Raw genomic sequence first — 19742 nt, forward strand, 5'->3', positions numbered from 1 at the left:
TACAGTAACTACACCCTGTTTTAACGACTTGTTGTAACTACAACCTGCTGTAACTACAACCTACTGTAACTACAACCTGCTGTAACTACACCCTGTTTTAACGACTTGTTTTAACTACAACCTGTTGTAACTACAACCTGCTGTAACTACACCCTGTTTTAATGACTTGTTGTAACTACAACCTGCTGTAACTACAATCTACTGTAACTACAACCTGTTGTAACTACAACCTACTGTAACTACACCCTGTTTTAACGACTTGTTGTAACTACAACCTGCTGTAACTACAACCTGCTGTAACTACAACCTGTTGTAACTACTACCTGTTGTTACTACTACCTGTTGTAACAACCTGTTGCAACTACTACCTATTGTAACAACCTGTTGTAACTACTACCTGTTGTAATGACTTGTTGTAACTACAACCTGTTGTAACTACAACCTGTTGTAACAACCTGTTGTAACTACAACCTGTTGTAACAACCTGTTATAACTACTACCTGTTGTAATGACTTGTTGTAACTACAACCTGTTGTAACTACAACCTGTTGTAACAACCTGCTGTAACTACAACCTGTTGTAAAAACCTGTTGTAACTACTACCTGTTGCTACTACTACCTGTTGTAACAACCTGCTGTAACTACAACCTCTTGTAACAACCTGTTGTAACTACTACCTGTTGTAACAACCTGTTGTAACTACTACCTGTTGTTACTACTACCTGTTGTAACAACCTGTTGTAACTACTACCTGTTGCTACTACTACCTGTTGTAACAACCTGTTGTAACTACTACCTGTTGTTACTACTACCTGTTGTAACAACCTGTTGTAACTACAACCTGCTGTAACTACAACCTGTTGTAACAACCTGTTGTAACTACTACCTATTGTAACAACCTGTTGTAACTACTACCTGTTGTAACGACTTGTTGTAACTACAACCTGTTGTAACTACAACCTGCTGTAACTACAACCTGTTGTAACTACTACCTGTTGTAACGACTTGTTGTAACTACAACCTGCAGTAACTACAACCTGTTGTAACTACTACCTGTTGCTACTACTACCTGTTGTAACAATCTGTTGTAATTACAACCTGCTGTAACTACAACCTGTTGTAACAACCTGTTGTAACTACTACCTGTTGTAACAACCTGTTGTAACGACTTGTTGTAACTACTACCTGTTGTAACTACAACCTGTTGTAACAACCTGTTGTAACTACAACCTCTTGTAACAACCTGTTGTAAGTACTACCTGTTGTAACAACCTGTTGTAACTACTACCTGTTGAAACGACTTGTTGTAACTACAACCTGTTGTAACAACCAGTTGTAACTACTACCTATTGTAACTACTACATGTTGTAACTACAACCTGTTGTAACTACTACCTGTTGTAACAACCTGTTGTAACAACCTGTTGTAACTACTACCTATTGTAACTACTACCTGTTGTAACAACCTGTTGTAACTACAACCTGTTGTAACAACCTGTTGTAACTACTACCTGTTGTAACGACTTGTTGTAACTACAACCTGTTGTAACTACAACCTGCTGTAACTACAACCTGTTGTAACTACTACCTGTTGTAACAACTTGTTGTAACTACAACCTGCTGTTACTACAACCTGTTGTAACTACTACCTGTTGTAACAATTACCTGTTGTAACGACTTGTTGTAACTACTACCTGTTGTAACAACCTGTTGTAACAACCTGTTGTAACAACCTGTTGTAACTACTACCTATTGTAACTACTACCTGTTGTAACAACCTGTTGTAACTACAACCTGCTGTAACTACAACCTGTTGTAACAACCTGTTGTAACTACTACCTGTTGTAACAACCTGTTGTAACAACCTGTTGTAACAAACTGTTGTAACTACTACCTATTGTAACTACAACCTGTTGTAACACCCTGTTTTAACTACTACCTGTTGTAACAATTACCTGTTGTAACGACTTGTTGTAACTACTACCTGTTGTAACTACAACCTGTTGTAACTACAACCTGTTGTAACAACCTGTTGTAAGTACTACCTGTTGTAACAACCTGTTGTAACTACTACCTGTTGTAACGACTTGTTGTAACTACAACTTGTTGTAACAACCTGTTGTAACTACAACCTGTTGTAACTACTACCTGTTGTAACAACCTGTTGTAACAACCTGTTCAACCGGTTCACGAGTGTCCATATTTCCTTTATTTCCTTTTATGACATGCCTTTACAACGTGTGGATGGTTGTATCAGTGCTTGGTCTTCAGTTTTATCACAAAGCATCAGACAATGTTTTGTCCGTCTCAAAAAAGAAAAAGAAAATGGACAGGCAGAGAAGACAATAACCACATTCTCTCTGTTTTATGCTACTTTCACGTTTTTTCTTCTTTATTTAGATGGTGGGAAACTAGGATATCAACGTCCATTTCATTTCCATCAGCTCTTTCAAAGACAAACCACACAGCGTTAATGTCTCCTTTGTGTTGGTTCTGTATACACTTTGCTGGACATGAAAGGAATATTAAACACAGAAACCTTTGACTGTGAAACGCAGTGCTTTTTTCATTCATGTCCAGAAAACAACTCTGAATGTGAAAGTTTTCAGGCACTTAATTAAATATTCTTCCAGAGTCCTTGGCGTGGCTACACTGTGCTTTTTTAATTTGAGGTATGGGTACATGCATTGAAGTCTCCTCTCCTAAACCCATTACAAATACATGAGACATGAACTCATGGCCTCTGCTCTGCAGGACAAGACAGTGCAAAAGGCTGTACAGTAGCACAACATTAAAATACAACAATTTATTAAATGGATTTCAAATTCCTTCTCGCACACAACAACAATGTACCTATTTACATTTAGTTTGATAAATGTGTGTTGTGACTAGGCCTACTTGTCTATCAACCTGTTGTAACTACAACCTGTTGTACCTACAACCTGCTGTAACTACACCCTGTTTTAACGACTTGTTGTAACTACAACCTGCTGTAACTACAACCTACTGTAACTACAACCTGTTGTAACTACAACCTACTGTAACTACACCCTGTTTTAACGACTTGTTGTAACTACAACCTGCTGTAACTACAACCTGCTGTAACTACAACCTGTTGTAACAACCTGTTGTAACTACTACCTGTTGTTACTACTACCTGTTGTAACAACCTGTTGCAACTACTACCTATTGTAACAACCTGTTGTAACTACTACCTGTTGTAATGACTTGTTGTAACTACAACCTGTTGTAACTACAACCTGTTGTAGCAACCTGTTGTGACTACAACCTATTGTAACAACCTGTTGTAACTACTACCTGTTGTAATGACTTGTTGTAACTACAACCTGTTGTAACTACAACCTGTTGTAACAACCTGCTGTAACTACAACCTCTTGTAACAACCTGTTGTAAGTACTACCTGTTGTAACAACCTGTTGTAACTACTACCTGTTGTAACGACTTGTTGTAACTACAACCTGTTGTAACAACCTGTTGTAACTACTACCTATTGTAACTACTACATGTTGTAAATACAACCTGTTGTAACTACTACCTGTTGTAACAACCTGTTGTAACAACCTGTTGTAACAACCTGTTGTAACTACTACCTATTGTAACTACTACCTGTTGTAACAACCTGTTGTAACTACAACCTGCTGTAACTACAACCTGTTGTAACAACCTGTTGTAACTACTACCTGTTGTAACGACTTGTTGTAACTACAACCCGTTGTAACTACAACCTGCTGTAACTACAACCTGTTGTAACTACTACCTGTTGTAACGACTTGTTGTAACTACAACCTGCTGTAACTACAACCTGTTGTAACTACTACCTGTTGTAACAATTACCTGTTGTAACGACTTGTTGTAACTACTACCTGTTCTAACAACCTGTTGTAACAACCTGTTGTAACTACTACCTATTGTAACTACTACCTGTTGTAACAACCTGTTGTAACTACAACCTGGTGTAACTACAACCTGTTGTAACAACCTGTTGTAACTACTACCTGTTGTAACAACCTGTTGTAACAACCTGTTGTAACAACCTGTTGTAACTACTACCTATTGTAACTACAACCTGTTGTAACAACCTGTTGTAACTACTACCTGTTGTAACAATTACCTGTTGTAACGACTTGTTGTAACTACTACCTGTTGTAACTACAACCTGTTGTAATTACAACCTGTTGTAACTACAACCTGTTGTAACAACCTGTTGTAAGTACTACCTGTTGTAACAACCTGTTGTAACTACTACCTGTTGTAACGACTTGTTGTAACTACAACTTGTTGTAACAACCTGTTGTAACTACTACCTATTGTAACTACTACATGTTGTAACTACAACCTGTTGTAACTACTACCTGTTGTAACAACCTGTTGTAACAACCTGTTGTAACAACCTGTTGTAACTACTACCTATTGTAACTCTGTTGTAACTACTACCTGTTGTATCAACCTGTTGTAACTACAACCTGTTGTAACTACTCTCTGTTGTAACAACCTGTGCTCATCATATCATCAAATCCTTCCAAATGAACTGGCCACCTTGCAGCACTGGGGGGAAAATCTAAACTGTGTAAACATTCCTTGTACATAATACATCATTTTTTAACCACATTGAATATGGATAGAAGCTTTTACTTTTTTCATTCTCTCACTCTCCTGCCCATATTGCTCCTTCACCCACTTACCTAGCCTCTCTCCTTCTCTCTCTCACTTTCTATCCCTCTCTGCCCTGCCCTGCCCTCCCCTCCCCTCTCTCTCCATCTTTTTCTCTATGGGATGTTTTAGTGAACCCATGTCACTGTGATGCAAGTGAAAGCCATTTAAACGAATGACAGCTGTAATTTTCTCTTCTCACATTGCTGGGGATAGAACTCTACACAAAGTGTTATTAAAGGCAAGGTAAATGATGCATGCATCTATCTGCATTCTGAACGCAGCATGGGGGCTGAACAGAAAGGGGATGTTTGTGTGGAAATGATTACAGTCTTCCCATCGACAGGTTTGTGACGCTGTGGGTGTGTCCCAAATTGTACCCTATTCTCTACATAGTGCATTACTTTCCACCAGGGTCCATAGGGCTATATGTAGGAAATAGGGTCCCATTTGGGACACTGAGTATTTCTCCACTTTGGTTGAGAAAGGAATCTATGTGTGAAACACATTTCTATGAATATGAATATGTATTCTATTTCAGGAAGCATAGACTGAGTCATTAGAAAGCTTAGCAAATGAGTTTTGTGGAAAAGCCAAATGCACAGTATTGTTTTTCGGTGTTGTTGTGTATGTGTTGTGTTAACATGTAACACAAAACGCTTGTTGGTTCTCAGGACTTGAGAACTTTGACACTACTAGGGTACTGGTAAATCACATGACACACATACGAATCACTTGAATCTACCGACTCTTTTGGGAGTCATTTGATTCAATATCTACCCCAAACCATTGTGCTACGTTATCTGACCATCACAAATCTACTAAGATGCAATGAATCAACTTTGTCATTTCAAGACAACAAGAACATATAGTACAGGGACTTGACAAAATTAAGGAAGAAATGTTTAGTATTTTTACAGCACATCAGTCGTTTTTCAACATTGGTGATGTCATGATCATTTTAACAAATCATTGATTCTAATTATTTCACATTTGGAAAGTAAAGGTAAGTTTCATGATTGATGTTTGGGGCCTATTATTTATTCAAATTAAATTAAACAAAGTATGCAGTTGGATGCACAAGCACAGAACACCCTCTAGATCAAAGGCCTGTTATCATTACCTTACAAAAATGTTGTCCAAAAACCATTTCTCCAGATTTTGCTCTAAAAAAATACTTATCAACCTATCAAAATTTAAACCTGAGATTCAGATTTTCAAAACAATCTCAGAACAGATCTCAAAGAAGCCATCTGTGGTACCCCCATAGACTTTACCCTTCTGTTAATGTGATCTGAACTAACTGCTGTTGTCTATGCACATGTACACTGTGCATTCCAAAATGCTTGTCTTTAGATTGACGTCTACAGACAAACACTAACGTTTAAGCATTTCTCCTCTTTAAAAATTGGGCTTTCTCAGTGTTTACCTTTGTAATTAACACATATTGGGTGTGAAGCTTCAAATGCAAGGATCCAGGTTTAATCTATCATGATTTCTTTTGAGTACATCAAAAAAACATTTTCACAACAGAAGACGTTACATCCATCTTGAAATATGGGTCCTATATCTCCGGGTTTAGTTCTGAACTTCTGCTGTTCATGCATAGAATTAGAATCAATTAGTCATTCTAATTCTAGAACTAATTAGGCAATCTAATTATATTGTATACAGTCAGTTCTCACTATAGTGATGTCAGTTCTCACTACAGGGATGTCACACTGGAGTACTGATGTCCTATAGTGTCTAGTAGTGATGATGTCCTGTTACACCACAGTACTGATGTCCTCCACCTCGTTGGGCTTCACAGGCTTGCTGGGCAGCGACTTAAGGTACTCCAAGTGTCGCCGGGCATCCTCCTGGTTCTGCCGTACGTAATACACCACGTAGGAGATGACCATGGCGAACCAGCCGAACATCGTCACCAGCATTGCGTAGTCCGTGGTCCTCTTGGCCAGGTTACACAGGTCTGTGTCCACCGCCAGGAAATGGCGTCCCTCCTGCTCCTGGAGCTCGGAGCTCCGGCAGAGGACGCGTGCAGCCGCCTCGTGGTTGTGGGCCATGCCGCCCAGTGCCTGCTGCAGGGTGCAGTCACAGTGCCAGGGGTTGTCATCCACCAGGACCCGCGCTTTGAGCCGGGCGAATGCATCCTTGTGCACACTAGTGATGCGGTTGTGTGAGAGGTCGAGGACCTGCAGTGTGGCCTCCACGCCACTGAAGGCACCCTCCTCCAGCGTCTCCACAGCGTTGTGGGACAGGTTGAGCTCCCGCAGCAGCCTCAGGCCCCGGAAGGCATGGTCGGGGACGGCCATGATCTGGTTGTGGTCGAGGCGGAGCACGGCGGTGTCTGGAGGCAGGTCCGGGGGGATCTCTTTGAGCCGGGACCCGGTACAGGTGACATTGAGGCCAAGGAAGAGCCCCAGGGGCCCCGGGCCGAGGTGGAGGCCCGGGTCGGGTCGGGCCCGCTGGCAGACGCAGCCCTTGGGACACATGGAGGCGGAGGGGAAGCACAGGGCCATGAGGACCAGGCTCTGGAGGAGCAGGCACATGGGGATGGAGCGGGACAGCCACAGGTCCAGGGGAGTCATACTGGTGGGGACCACCAGCCCTCAGCATCCCGCCAAGGGACAGGGACACCTCACCACTGGACCGGCCCAAGGACCAACAGACCGGCCACGGCTCATACCAAACACTCCATACTGGAGACTGATGAGCCTCCACCAACACACTCACGGTCTGTTCAGGTTTAGCAGGACCTGCCACCAGTTGAACTCATGCTGAAATAAAAACAGATAGAAGCATTAAAAAATATAAAACTGCTTAATGAAGGACTATACGTATTTTGAACAACTTTTTTAGTGTGGACCTTTTGGTTTTTGCTGTAGTCAAAAAGACAAAACAGGAGCAACACGGTGTTTAAATGAAAATAACCATTGATTTACTCTGTTGTATACACATCATCATAATTTCACTGTTATTGATAGAAACAATATTGCACTACTTGTTCTATTTATGACGTGCTGACCTGTTGCACCCTCAATAACCACTGTGACTATTATTTGACCCTTTTGGTCATCTATAAATGTTTGAACATATTGAAGAACAATCTGGCCTTAATGGCAATTTATTGGCCAGAAGATAATCTTATAATCTCCACCCAGGCTCTGAAGAGGACTGGCCACCCCTCAGAGCCTGGTAACTCTCTAGATTTCTTCCTAGGTTCCTGCCTTTCTAGGGAGGAATTCCTACAGTAGCCACCGTGCTTCTACATCTGCATTTCTTGCTCTCTGGGATTTTAGGCTCTGTTTCTGTATAAGCACTTTGTGACAACTGCTGATGTAAAAAGGACTTTATAAATACATTTGATTGATTAAGCTAGGTTAGAAGAATTACTGTCCTTAAAAGAACACATTCTTTACTGAGATGTGGCAATAAGGATAGACCTGTGAATCAAACACTAGCCAGCTACAAACAATTTTTTATTTAACCATGCAAGCTAGTTAAGAGCAAATTCTTATTTACAATGAGAGCCTAGGAACAGTGGGTTAACTGCCATGTTCGGGGGCAGAATGACAGATTTTTACCTTGTCAGAACGGGGATTTGATCTAGCAACCTTTTAGTTACTGGCCCAACGCTCTAACCACTAGACTCTAACCACTAGACTCTAACCACTAGACTCTAACCACTAGACCCACTAGACTCTAACCACTAGACTCTAACCACTAGACCCTAACCACTAGACCCTAACCACTAGACCCACTAGACTCTAACCACTAGACTCTAACCACTAGACTCTAACCACTAGGCTCTAACCACTAGACTCTAACCACTAGACCCACTAGACTCTAACAACTAGACTCTAACCACTAGACCCACTAGACTCTAACCACTCGACCCACTAGACTCTAACCACTAGGCTACAACTATGTTGTGTATTTAGTCAATTAACCTCTTACTGCAGTGTGCTGAATCAGGGTCACACAGAGTGTTTCTTGGTAGTCTTAAACAAATCTAATTTGAAACCAAAGTATATACCTCACACACGTGGTTATGGGATTAAAAAAAGAAGGCACCTGCATAATAACAGATATAGAGTTGAAATATGGTCAATTTTGAGTATGCATCCCAATATTACACGTTATATACATCACAGAATACTTAAATATAACAAAACCGTTTGACATAGAAACACCGGATTTTCGCCGTTGAATATATATATATATATACAATTTTTTAATAATTCTGAAATTCTGAAAAATATGAACATTCCACCCATGAGGCCACTAGCAGGGCAATTTAGTCATTTGACTGCAGGAAAGAGTTTTAAGAACAGATTCAAAATCACAATGACGATCTGTCAAACATATACATTGCCTGTTGTGACATGTACATTTTATTATCTGTGTAAGAGTAAGAATACGGTAAGTGCACAGTAATGTGAAGTTAGAGCGGACAATGGAATCAATGTTTACTTACGTTCCCAATCATGACATGATCGGTATTGTTAGTAAAAAAAAACATATACCTGCTCTATTGTAAGCTTGCGTACTGTGGATAACAACAACACATTGCCACAATTCCAAATGGCACCCTATTCTCTATGTGTGCACTACTTTTTTACCAGGTCCCATAGGGAATAGGGTGCCATTTGGGACTCACTATTGTGTGATAGGGACTCACACATTGTGTGATAGGGACTCAGCCATTGTGTGATAAGTGCTAAGTACAGTGGAGTGCAGCAGGCTGGTTATATCATGCCCCCCTCATTCTCCCTCTGTCACACTGTGTATTGTCACCTTCTCAAAACAGATCCTTGTCTGCAGAACATTACATGGGGAAGACACAGCACAGGGTGAATGTGTGGAATTCACTTACAGTGCAGGAACTCAACATTAACCCAAGTGTACAATGCAGCTCTATTCAATCATAAAAATGCTATGCACCTTTATTCAGCCATAGCTGTATTTTCCCCATATTGAGAGCCTATCTATCCTGTAGTCTGTAAGTTAACTGTACAATACAGCCCTATTCAACTATAAAAATACTATGCATTTATTTTCTGTCGTATGACTTACCCCATATCGAGACCCTACCTAGCATGTATATAAACACATACTAACATTTGTCTGTCCAGATCTCCCTGAGGTACTGATAAAACACATTCATTACCGAGTTCAAACAGGATAAGATCCTGAAACGTGTATCCACTTAGACATACGATCAATTCTGATTATACACAACTTTACTATACTGCCCAGCAGCTTGATTGGAGGAATTGTAGAACGCTCTAGAATACAGTGATTGTTAATGGATATGGGCATCTCCACATATCTGGGGGAAAGAATAGATACTAAAAACTATTTAGATAATAATAACCTAGTGTGTGGGAGTGGCCCTATCTCCGTACAGCTTGTGTTGTTCACTAGATCCTATGAGGATGAGAGAGATTTAGAAAGGGAAGAATCTTAGTTGACTGTCTGAGGCCCAGTCTCCCCTGGGAGCACCAGGCACAGCTCAAAGATATGACAGAGAGACAAAAATAGAATAGAATAGAATTTATGTTTATTTATCAATTTCAGGGAGGGAAGCATCTGTGTTGTCTGAGGCCCAGCCTCCCTCAAGTCTGTCTAGGTTCAAACGCCAACTGCCAAAACGTTGAATTGCATGCAGGCATGTCATCCACCATCCGCAAGTAGAAAAATGGCAAAGCAACACAAGTGACAGTTGGTATCCGCGGTGACGAGGGATTTTGAATGCATCATCTTCAGAGGCCCTTGGAGGGGAGAATGTAGGCTATGTGTCACTGGGAGTGTGTGAGCTTTGAGGCCTTTCAAGTCCAATGACTAACTGACTGAAGTCATACCATCATACCCAACAGATATTTCACAGTAATGACCTGACTGAATTCAGCTGCTGGCCCTCTTCCGTCTCTGGTCACACTGCAGTGTCAAAAGGTTTTTCACATACAGGTTGAAATGGGCGCCTTTGAAATCTATAATTGGCCAAACGTTAATTGATATGTAAATGTTGTGTGTCCACAGTCCACTAACAACTAGCATACAGCCTCAGCTGCGAGGCTGCAACAATTTCTATTTTTGCCACCACTTCAATTTTCTTTTCACAAATCAAGAAGGACATGATTTCCCTGTCATTAAGATTCAGTGGAACCATTAAAACATTCATACCTTGAATAAAGTCCTTACTTTCTACCTGCAGTCTTTATATGACCATATTGTTTAGCAGTATGGTTTAGACAATTTTGAAACTCTGACAAATTACAGATGTATTATCTTAATTTGAGCCAGCTTGCTACAGCAAGAAAATAATCCCGCAGCAACATAAAATGTGAATTATTATATGGATAATAATTGACATTTCTTGTAGGGGATAATACATTTTTCGTTAGTGTAAATCAAGTCTGACAGTTTAAAGTCAAAATTACAAACTTTATAACCCTTTTTAAACCTACAAGTTTATACAAGTTTTATACACTACAAGTATGCATTTCCTACTGTGCAGGAAAATTCTCAGCAACAACAGTGATCAAATTAAAATCCTACATCTGTATCATCTCATCAATGTTAACTTGGATTTTTGTGAAGTAAATATCTGTCATCATATGATTTTAAGGGGTAGATGCCAGAGAGTGGATTGGGGATAGAGAATAATACAGCCTTTAACATTACTGTAAAAAGAGCCATCCTTTACAAAAATCTGATTTTCAAATGCAACTAAATTGGTCTGCAATCACAATTTAGCAGGCACTCTAGAAGTGGGATGGGCTCCCAATCAACTACAATCATGCATGGGCTTTGTAAATAGCACTTAGGCTATGTAGTGGTTGCTCAATAATTTTCTCCCCCATGTTTTTTCTCTCCTTGTAAGAGCTTAGCTGTGACTTCCACTGGTGTCAACCAAAGCTTACAGGTAAAGCTAGTTCTTATGACAAATCTCAACATGGCAGTAAGGATCATGAAATAAAGAAAAATAAATACAGCTATAACTCTTTTAGGTTAAGTAATATTGACGCCACCCATTGCAAAACACTGTCAGCCTGGAAGCATTAGCCTGAAGATGAATGAATGGTCAAGAGTTCAATGAAATAGCTCTTTGATATGACCCCACCATAAAGTCAGAGAATAAATCATGTCAATTGTACCATTACTATGCATTTACAAAACAATTACTAGAATACTATGTAACATCAATGGTGTTACTGTAGTGTTACCACACAGGTATAAGAGCAACTTGATGTACACCATCATGGTATTAAGAGGCAGAGTGATTAGACAAGAGTTGAATTTTTTGTGACACAACCATGACACTATTTTGATCATTTATCATAGGATATGGCCATTCTCTTACTTAAGTTACATGTTCCTGTCAAGGCCATATTTATGAAATTCAACAAAGATGTGGGTTGCATCCCAAATGACACCTTATTACATACATAGTGCACTGCTTTTGACCAGAGCCGTAGTGCACTACATAGGGAATAGGGAGCAATTTGGGACATAGACTTAGATCTACAGTGGACTAGCCTACTATGTTTTCTTGAAGCATACAGCCCCACATCACTTGATACAGTTTGTGTTAATCCAATTAACATTATTTTTAAGGGTGAACCATTTATGCAAATAGTCTTGATGCATTGAGGGGTTTCGAATTACCATAGAAATGGACCTGAGCAAATAATAGCCAAGCTATTCCTCAAAGACAATAGTCTGCAAGTGTTATAAATGGCATGGCATTTCCCAAACAAATAAACCATGCCCCATGGTAAAGAATCTGATTTATGAGTAGCCAAGCCTATACAGATTTGTACACTTTTTTTAGGTAGGCCTATAGGTCTAAATGTATGCCTTTTGTTTATCGGTTATATATTATCATTCTGATATTACAAGATGTTATTATATAGTATGAGTTTTTATATGATATAATGAGTGTGTATCTGCTAAACAATTTTCATATGAACACTAAAGAAAAGGACACCCTGCTGTGTGAGCCTGCTCGTCACCAAGGCGAATTCCTTCCTATAGCGCACTCCTGGGCTCAACCGTGAACGGTTAACCCTGCCCTCGAGCTCCACGGCCAAATGCGACGTAACCTACTACAGGGTTCCCGGCTTCCCTTTCTGACCAGCGCAGCTGTTGTTTTCTACATGGGAACAACTCACTGCCATGATTAAACTATGTCATTGCGGCATGGATGTAAAGATGACACCCATTGAACTATGCTATGTCCAAGTATTTATCAAGGACATAACAGCAATATTATTGCAGGCATCCTATCATAACATTATTATAACAGAAAAATAACAGTATATTCGACAGTCCAACAATAAACTATATTTGAGTGATCAGAAGAGATGAATGAGGCTGTGAAGCAACACATTGAATCGTCACATGACAACGTTTAATAATAATATTAATTTAAAACATGGTGGATATTGAAATCATCCCAAAAACGGATATATGACTACCACAACTCATCTATTTTTCCTGTTTGTTTCCAAAACTGACTAAGAACAACCATCAGACAAGATAAATAAAGGTGGAAAGCCAGCATGAAAATTATTCCATACATACGTGTGTGTGCTGCGCGTGAAACGGAACTGCGGAGCAACAGGCGACATATGTTTCCATTCTCACCTGCAATAAAAACAACCCCTCTCAATTCCATACGTTGACAATTCCATACGGATCGTTCCAACCCAATCTTCCTTCTGTAATTTTTGCCTATCCTCGGCAAAGATGTTCGAATATCCGAAGTTGAAAATCACATTGTTGCAATTGCTTGTTGCTGCTCAGTATTGAACATGAAAGGAATGTGACTGGGCTCGAGCTGGTAAGGGAGGGGTTTGCTAGACGAGAATTGGCCGCGACGGTATTTACCCGGAGCGCGCGCGGGGATGAATGGAATGCACGCGGCAGTCAGACAGAATGCCATACTGTCTGTTGGGTTCTTCTGACTAATTCAATCCACTTGTAATACATCATCAGACATTTTCGTTGTATTGTATTCTCGTAAAACTAAATGGAGAGTTGTTAAGTTAAGACAAATTGTAGGTGCATTTCACTGTTAGTCTACACCTGTTGTTTACAAAGCATGTGAGGAATCCAATTTGATTTGTAGCCTCAGTCAGTCACCACCCTCAATCTGCATAACACTTCAATGAGTCCATGGTAGAAATAATTGTCAAAATATTGCTCTTTCAGTGTTGCATACTTGAATTGTAGCCGATCACATTGGTCCACATTTGAAAATACCCTATACTAAATACGTTTCTGTTACTATGTGTCTGCTCACACAAGTTTCCTACAGGTAGCCTACATAATGTAATCAGGAGCCCACATTTGCCATGTGGCCTACACAGTAAATTCCATGGTAAATGTGACCTACACAGTAAGTACTATGGTAAATGTGGCCTACGCAGTAAGTACCATTTACCATGGTATTTATGAGTCACATGAAGATGTCACACGGCCACGTGACAGTCAGGGGAATCTGTGTCTATGTAACATGCCCATGGTGGCCACCAGTCTGGCAGTCAAGCAGGATCTCCCTCAATTTCTCACATAACAGGCAGGGAAGGAATGGGGACACCCATATACATCATTTCTATGGGAACACCCAACTGTGGTGATGACATGAGGGGCCCTAGAGATTCCCTGGGGGCCAGACACCACGTGACATCAAGTGCTTTCTGAGTTTGGTCATAGCCTGGCCAGGCAACCATGGACACAGTATACAAAGACATTCAGGACTCAGGAGTCTATATTTTGTAATCAGACATCTCCGATCGCAACCATTCCACCACAAGACTGTGTTAGCCCGCTGAACAAAAGCCTCAACATTAGCCCAGGGAGCTAATGCAAGTCCTCAGATCTCAAGCAAGATTATTCATCACTTCATCATGTGGTTAGTCAAACCACCTCCGCTACACCTTATGAATAATTCCCCAACAGATGTTGATTCGAGATAAATAGCCATCTATTTACATGTAACAGTCCTTTACTCATATTAAGCAGTTAGTGATCAGCTGAGGTATATCAACCACACACAAATCATCCAGCGATGTATTTGAGAGGTTCTAGCTGCTCCGATGATGAGACATTTTCCTTTTCGCCCATAAAAGGTTATGTTTTGTTACGGTTATTTGCATACTGAGTGGCTAATTATTTCCAGCCAATAAGCAGTTATCTGATGGATGATTTAGAGGGGAAAGAATGATGAATTGTTAGTACAATTTTACAGGCCATTAGCCTGTTTGGGTGACCACTGACCACCTAATGCATTCAACCCAAATGTGTCTTCCGCATTTAACCCAACCCCTGTCTATAATTTCTCAATTACCATGTAAGGCCTACCAATACATTTGCAATGTTTAAGTCTGTCTTCAAGCAATACTTTTCTCAAACCTGTCATTTCATATATATCTGAATGGAATAAATTAATTCAATAAATGATGGCCTGTTTTCCGCTGTCACAGAGATTTTCTGCAGCAACCAGCAGCCTCTCAGTTTGACTCTGTTAACCGAACCTGTGGAGTAAAACTTGGAAAACACCAGGACCTGTCCCTTTCAACCCAATACAATCTGATAAAAGTCTATATGTCACCAATTAAAATGATCAAAAATGGCTGTAGTGGGCCTTTAAACACAATCCGATTGTGTTTTTATTGACCTTTGTTTTATCTCAAAGGTAAGGCTATTTGACATAGCACAGACACAGCAGCATCAGGCGGTCGATACAAACACACACACACACACACACACACACACACACACACACACACACACACACACACACACACACACACACACACACACACACACACACACACACACACACACACACACACACACACACATGCACACCCCCAATGAAACACACAAAACAGCAAGGGGGCGGCCAGTTGATACGAGAACATCAAAAGTAGTGCACTATGTATAGGAAACAGGGTGCCATTTTGGACGCACACTTTGATTGTCTCCTAGATGAAGCCCCTCCTCCTAAGGCTTGACAGATTGATGTAGCACACTGTTCCTCCTCCATTTCTAAGGGGGTATAGATTGATGTTACCACTAGGATAAGTATGTTGTTTGTGTGGTGTTGTACAGACAAAGATGAGGTTGAATGGCACTCTAAGGGAAATGGTTGAAAGAGACCCTTAATACAAACACACCCCCATAAAGAAAATGAGAAGTAAAACAGGTTCAGCCCCTGGTTCGACCGTGATATTGCAGAGTTACTCCACCTCAAGAATTGCATTTGGCGAAAGGCTCGGCACACGCATACTCAGGCTGACTGGCTCTTGTTCATGCAAATGAGAAATAAGTGCACTCAGGCCATCCGGAAGGCTAAAGTTGGTTACTTTAAGCAGCACTTTAAGCAGTTCTCTCTCTGTGGGTCTAACCCCAATAAGTTCTGGAAAACAGTTAAAGACCTGGAGAATAAACCCTCCTCCTCACAGCTGCCCATGTCCCTTAATGTTGATGATGTGGTTGTTACTGACAAGAAGCACATGGCTGAGCTCTTTAATCACCACTTCATTAAGTCAGGCTTCCTATTTGACTCAGCCATGCTTCCTGACCCGTCCAACATTTCCTCATCTCCCACCCCTTCTAATGTGACTATCCTCAATGCTTCTCCCTCTTTTTCCCCTACCCTGCTACAAAGTTTCTCCATGCAGGCAGTCACCGAGTCCAAGGTGCTAAAGGAGCTCCTGAAACTTGAACCCCCAAAAAATATTTGGGTCAGATGGTTTAGACTCTTTCTTCTTTAAGGTTGCTGCCCCTATCATCACCAAGCCTATCTCCAACCTTTTTAACCTGTCTCTTCTTTCTGGGGAGGTTCCCATTGCTTGGAAGGCAGCCACAGTTCATCCTTTATTTAAAGGGGGATATCAAGCTTATCGTAACTGTTATAGGCCTATTTCTATTTTGCCCTGTTTATCTAAAGTGTTGGAAAAACTTGTCAATAATCAACTGCCTGACTGTTCGGGCGGTGTTCGACGGTCGACGTCACCGACCTTCTAGCCATCATTGATCCATTTTTCACTTTCCATTGGTTTTGTCTTGTCTTCCTACACACCTGGTTCCAATCCCATCAATTACATGTTGTGTATTTAACCCTCTGTTTCCCCTCATGTCCTTGTCGGAGATTGTTTGTTGTATATAGGTGTTTATTGTATATTCTGGTGTGCGACGGGTTTTGCACCCTCTATTTGTTATTTTGTATACTTTGGTTTTCGGAGGTTTTGATGTTTATTAAACAGCTTCGTTTTTACCAAGTTCATTCTCCTGCGCCTGACTTCCCTGCCACCAGCACGCACCACATTACAGCCGGCTAAGGAGTATTGGTGTCTCTGAGAGGTCTTTGGCATGGTTTGCTAACTACCTCTTTCAAAGAGTGCAGTGTATAATGTCTGAAAATCTGCTGTCTCAGCCACTGCCTGTCACCAAGGGAGTTCCCCAAGGCTCGAACCTAGGCCCCACGCTCTTCTCAATTTAGATCAACAACATAGCTCAGACTTAAGCTCTCTTGTCCATTTATATGTAGATGATACAGTCTTATACTGAGTTGGCCCCTCCACGGATTTTGTGTTAAATGCTCTACAACAAAGCTTTCTTAGTGTCTAACAAGCTTTCTCTACCCGTAACCTTGTTTTGAACACCTCCAAAACAAAGGTCATGTGGTTTGGTAAGAAGAATGCCCCTCTCCCCACAGGTGTGATTACTACCTCTGAGGGTTTAGAGCGTGAGGTAGTCACCTCATACAAGTACTTCGGAGTATGTCTAGACAGTACACTGTCCTTCTCTCAGCACATATCAAAGCTGCAGGCTAAAGTTAAGTCTAGACTCCTCTATCTTAATTGCTCCTCTTTCACTCCAGCTGCCAAACTAACCCTAATTCAGATGACCATCCTACCCATGCTCGATTACGGAGACATCATTTATAGATCGGCAGGTAAAGGTTCTCTCGAGCGGCTAGATGTTCTCTACCAATAGGCCATCAGATTTGCTCCCAATGCTCCTTTTTGGACACATCACTGCACTCTATACTCCTCTGTAAACTGGTCATCTCTGTATACCCGTCACAAGACCCACTGGTTGATGCTTATTTATAAAACCCTCTTCACCCCCCCCCCCCCCTCTGAGAAATCTACTACAGCCCTCATCCTCCACATACAACACCTGTTCTGCCAGTCACTTTCTGTTAAAGGTCCCCAAAGCACACACATCCCTGGGTCGCTCCTCTTTTCAGTTCGCTGCAGCTAGCGACTGGAACGAGCTGCAACAAACACTCAAACTGGACAGTTTTATCTCAATATCTTCGTTCAGAGACTCAATCATGGACACTCTTACTGACAGTTGTGGCTGCTTAGTGTGATATAGTGTTGTCTCCACCTTCTTACCCTTTGTGCTGTTGTCTGTGTCCAATAATGTTTGTACCATGTTTTGTGCTGCTACCATGTTGTGTTGCTACCATGCTGTTGTCATGTTGTGTTGCTGCCTTGCTATGTTGTTGTCTTAGGTCTCTCTTTATGTAGTGTTGTGTTGTCTTTCTTGTCGTGATGTGTGTTTTGTCCAATATTTCTCTCTCTCTATATATATATATACACACACATTTTAATCCCAGCCCACGTCCCTGCAGGAGGCCTTTTGGTAGGCCGTCATTGTAAATAAGAATTTGTTCTTAACTGACTTGCCTAGTTAAATATAGTTCCAAATAAACACAGAAAGGTATTTGTATCAAGAAAAGCCACAAAGCCCCTAAAACATCAGTGCATTTTTTTTCCATTAAAAAAATCACAAAAGTTGCGAACTGGGCCTTTAATAGTCCTTTATGAGCAGACCGATATAGCCATTTGTACCGCGTGCAAAATATCTTCACCGCCACCCCCCCTACACAAGCCTACACAATGTCCTCTATCAAGTGCTTCTGACTTGACAAGACACATTCATCAGAGCAGCTAAATCAGCTTAATGTTATAACAAGATAATGGTAAAGGGGGAAAGGGTGTGTGTTTCTGTGTGTGTGTGTGTGTGCTCGTGCAATTGTGTTTTGCAAAGCTCAAGCTCAATAAAGAAGCTCATGATAGAAATTGTGACAATGGGTTAATGAGGGGTTAATGACGTAAATGGTATTTCTGTCTGTTGGTCAGCTGTGAATAAGCTGCATGGCCAATGAATTACATAGACAGAGACAGGGTATTCCGGGAACACAGTGAAAGTGACATGCCATTGACTCATTGACTCTTCACAGGTACAGCTCACCATACGCCTGTGTCTGTGTGTCTGTGTGTGTGTGTGTGTGTGTGTGTGTGTGTGTGTGTGTGTGTGTGTGTGTGTGTGTGTGTGTGTGTGTGTGTGTGTCTGTGCATTATGCATTATGGAACATTTAACACGACTGTCAAGAACAGGAAGCAACTATTTTCTTTCTCGTACCAATGGTTCGTCATTTAGCACGTGTAAACTGGAGTTGAGCTCTGTATCATGAGCCTACACTTAAATAATAGCAAGTGCCAGAGTAAGCTGCAAGAAAACCTGCCTTGAGGGAGAGGTGGAGAGTTTTGTACGGTAAGACTGTTCTACAAGTCCACTCAACAAACTGGGTGGGATGCACGCCACAGAAGACTGCATTAGCCTGCTGAGCTAAAGCTGAGGTATTAGCTTGGGGAGCTAATGCAACTAAACCATCTCTGTTACACTTACTGGTGGAATGCAAGGCTCCTGTTGAGAAGAGCACTGTTGCTGGCTCATGTCATGACCTCAGCAATTTATACCTTCTAACATTTAGATAGAGAAAACCCATTTCAGCCCTTTGTGTGCACAGCTAAAAACAAATCCAATCTCTGTGCATAGTTGCCCGAAAGCCTAAAGGCTATCCTTTGAAGTGCTTAGACAGAACTCAACTAATGTCTTAGAAAGCATGTGTGACCACGCTGCTTTAAATAGACTGGATGCACACCATTAGCAAGAGAGAGGATCAAATTGAATTGGCATTAAAACGTTCTCTCTTCCTGATCTGCTTGGCAGTGTGCTATCTCATCTCAGTGGATATGG

At 41.1% G+C, this 19742-nt stretch overlaps 1 protein-coding gene across 2 annotated transcripts; it reads right to left on the bottom strand.

Moving 5' to 3' along the window:
* Positions 1-5560: 5560 nt before the first annotated feature.
* LOC110488149 (leucine-rich repeat-containing protein 3B) lies at positions 5561-13571 on the bottom strand. 2 transcript variants are annotated; one of them, XM_021560211.3, is made up of 2 exons: positions 13323-13571; positions 5561-7447 (listed from the first exon to the last, which is right to left on the bottom strand). In XM_021560211.3, the coding sequence occupies exon 2, from the start codon at positions 7256-7258 to the stop codon at positions 6437-6439; it is 822 nt and encodes a 273-aa protein (XP_021415886.1). In that variant the 5' UTR covers positions 7259-7447; positions 13323-13571; the 3' UTR covers positions 5561-6436. The 2 variants fall into 2 exon arrangements, with proteins under 2 accessions (XP_021415886.1, XP_021415868.1); XM_021560193.3 differs by having other exon boundaries at positions 13260-13536.
* Between the last annotated feature and the right edge of the window lie 6171 nt (positions 13572-19742).

The sequence above is a fragment of the Oncorhynchus mykiss genome, chromosome 30 (genome assembly GCF_057628025.1).
Source record: "Oncorhynchus mykiss isolate SJ-2025 chromosome 30, ASM5762802v1, whole genome shotgun sequence".
Taxonomy (NCBI): Eukaryota; Metazoa; Chordata; class Actinopteri; order Salmoniformes; family Salmonidae; genus Oncorhynchus; species Oncorhynchus mykiss.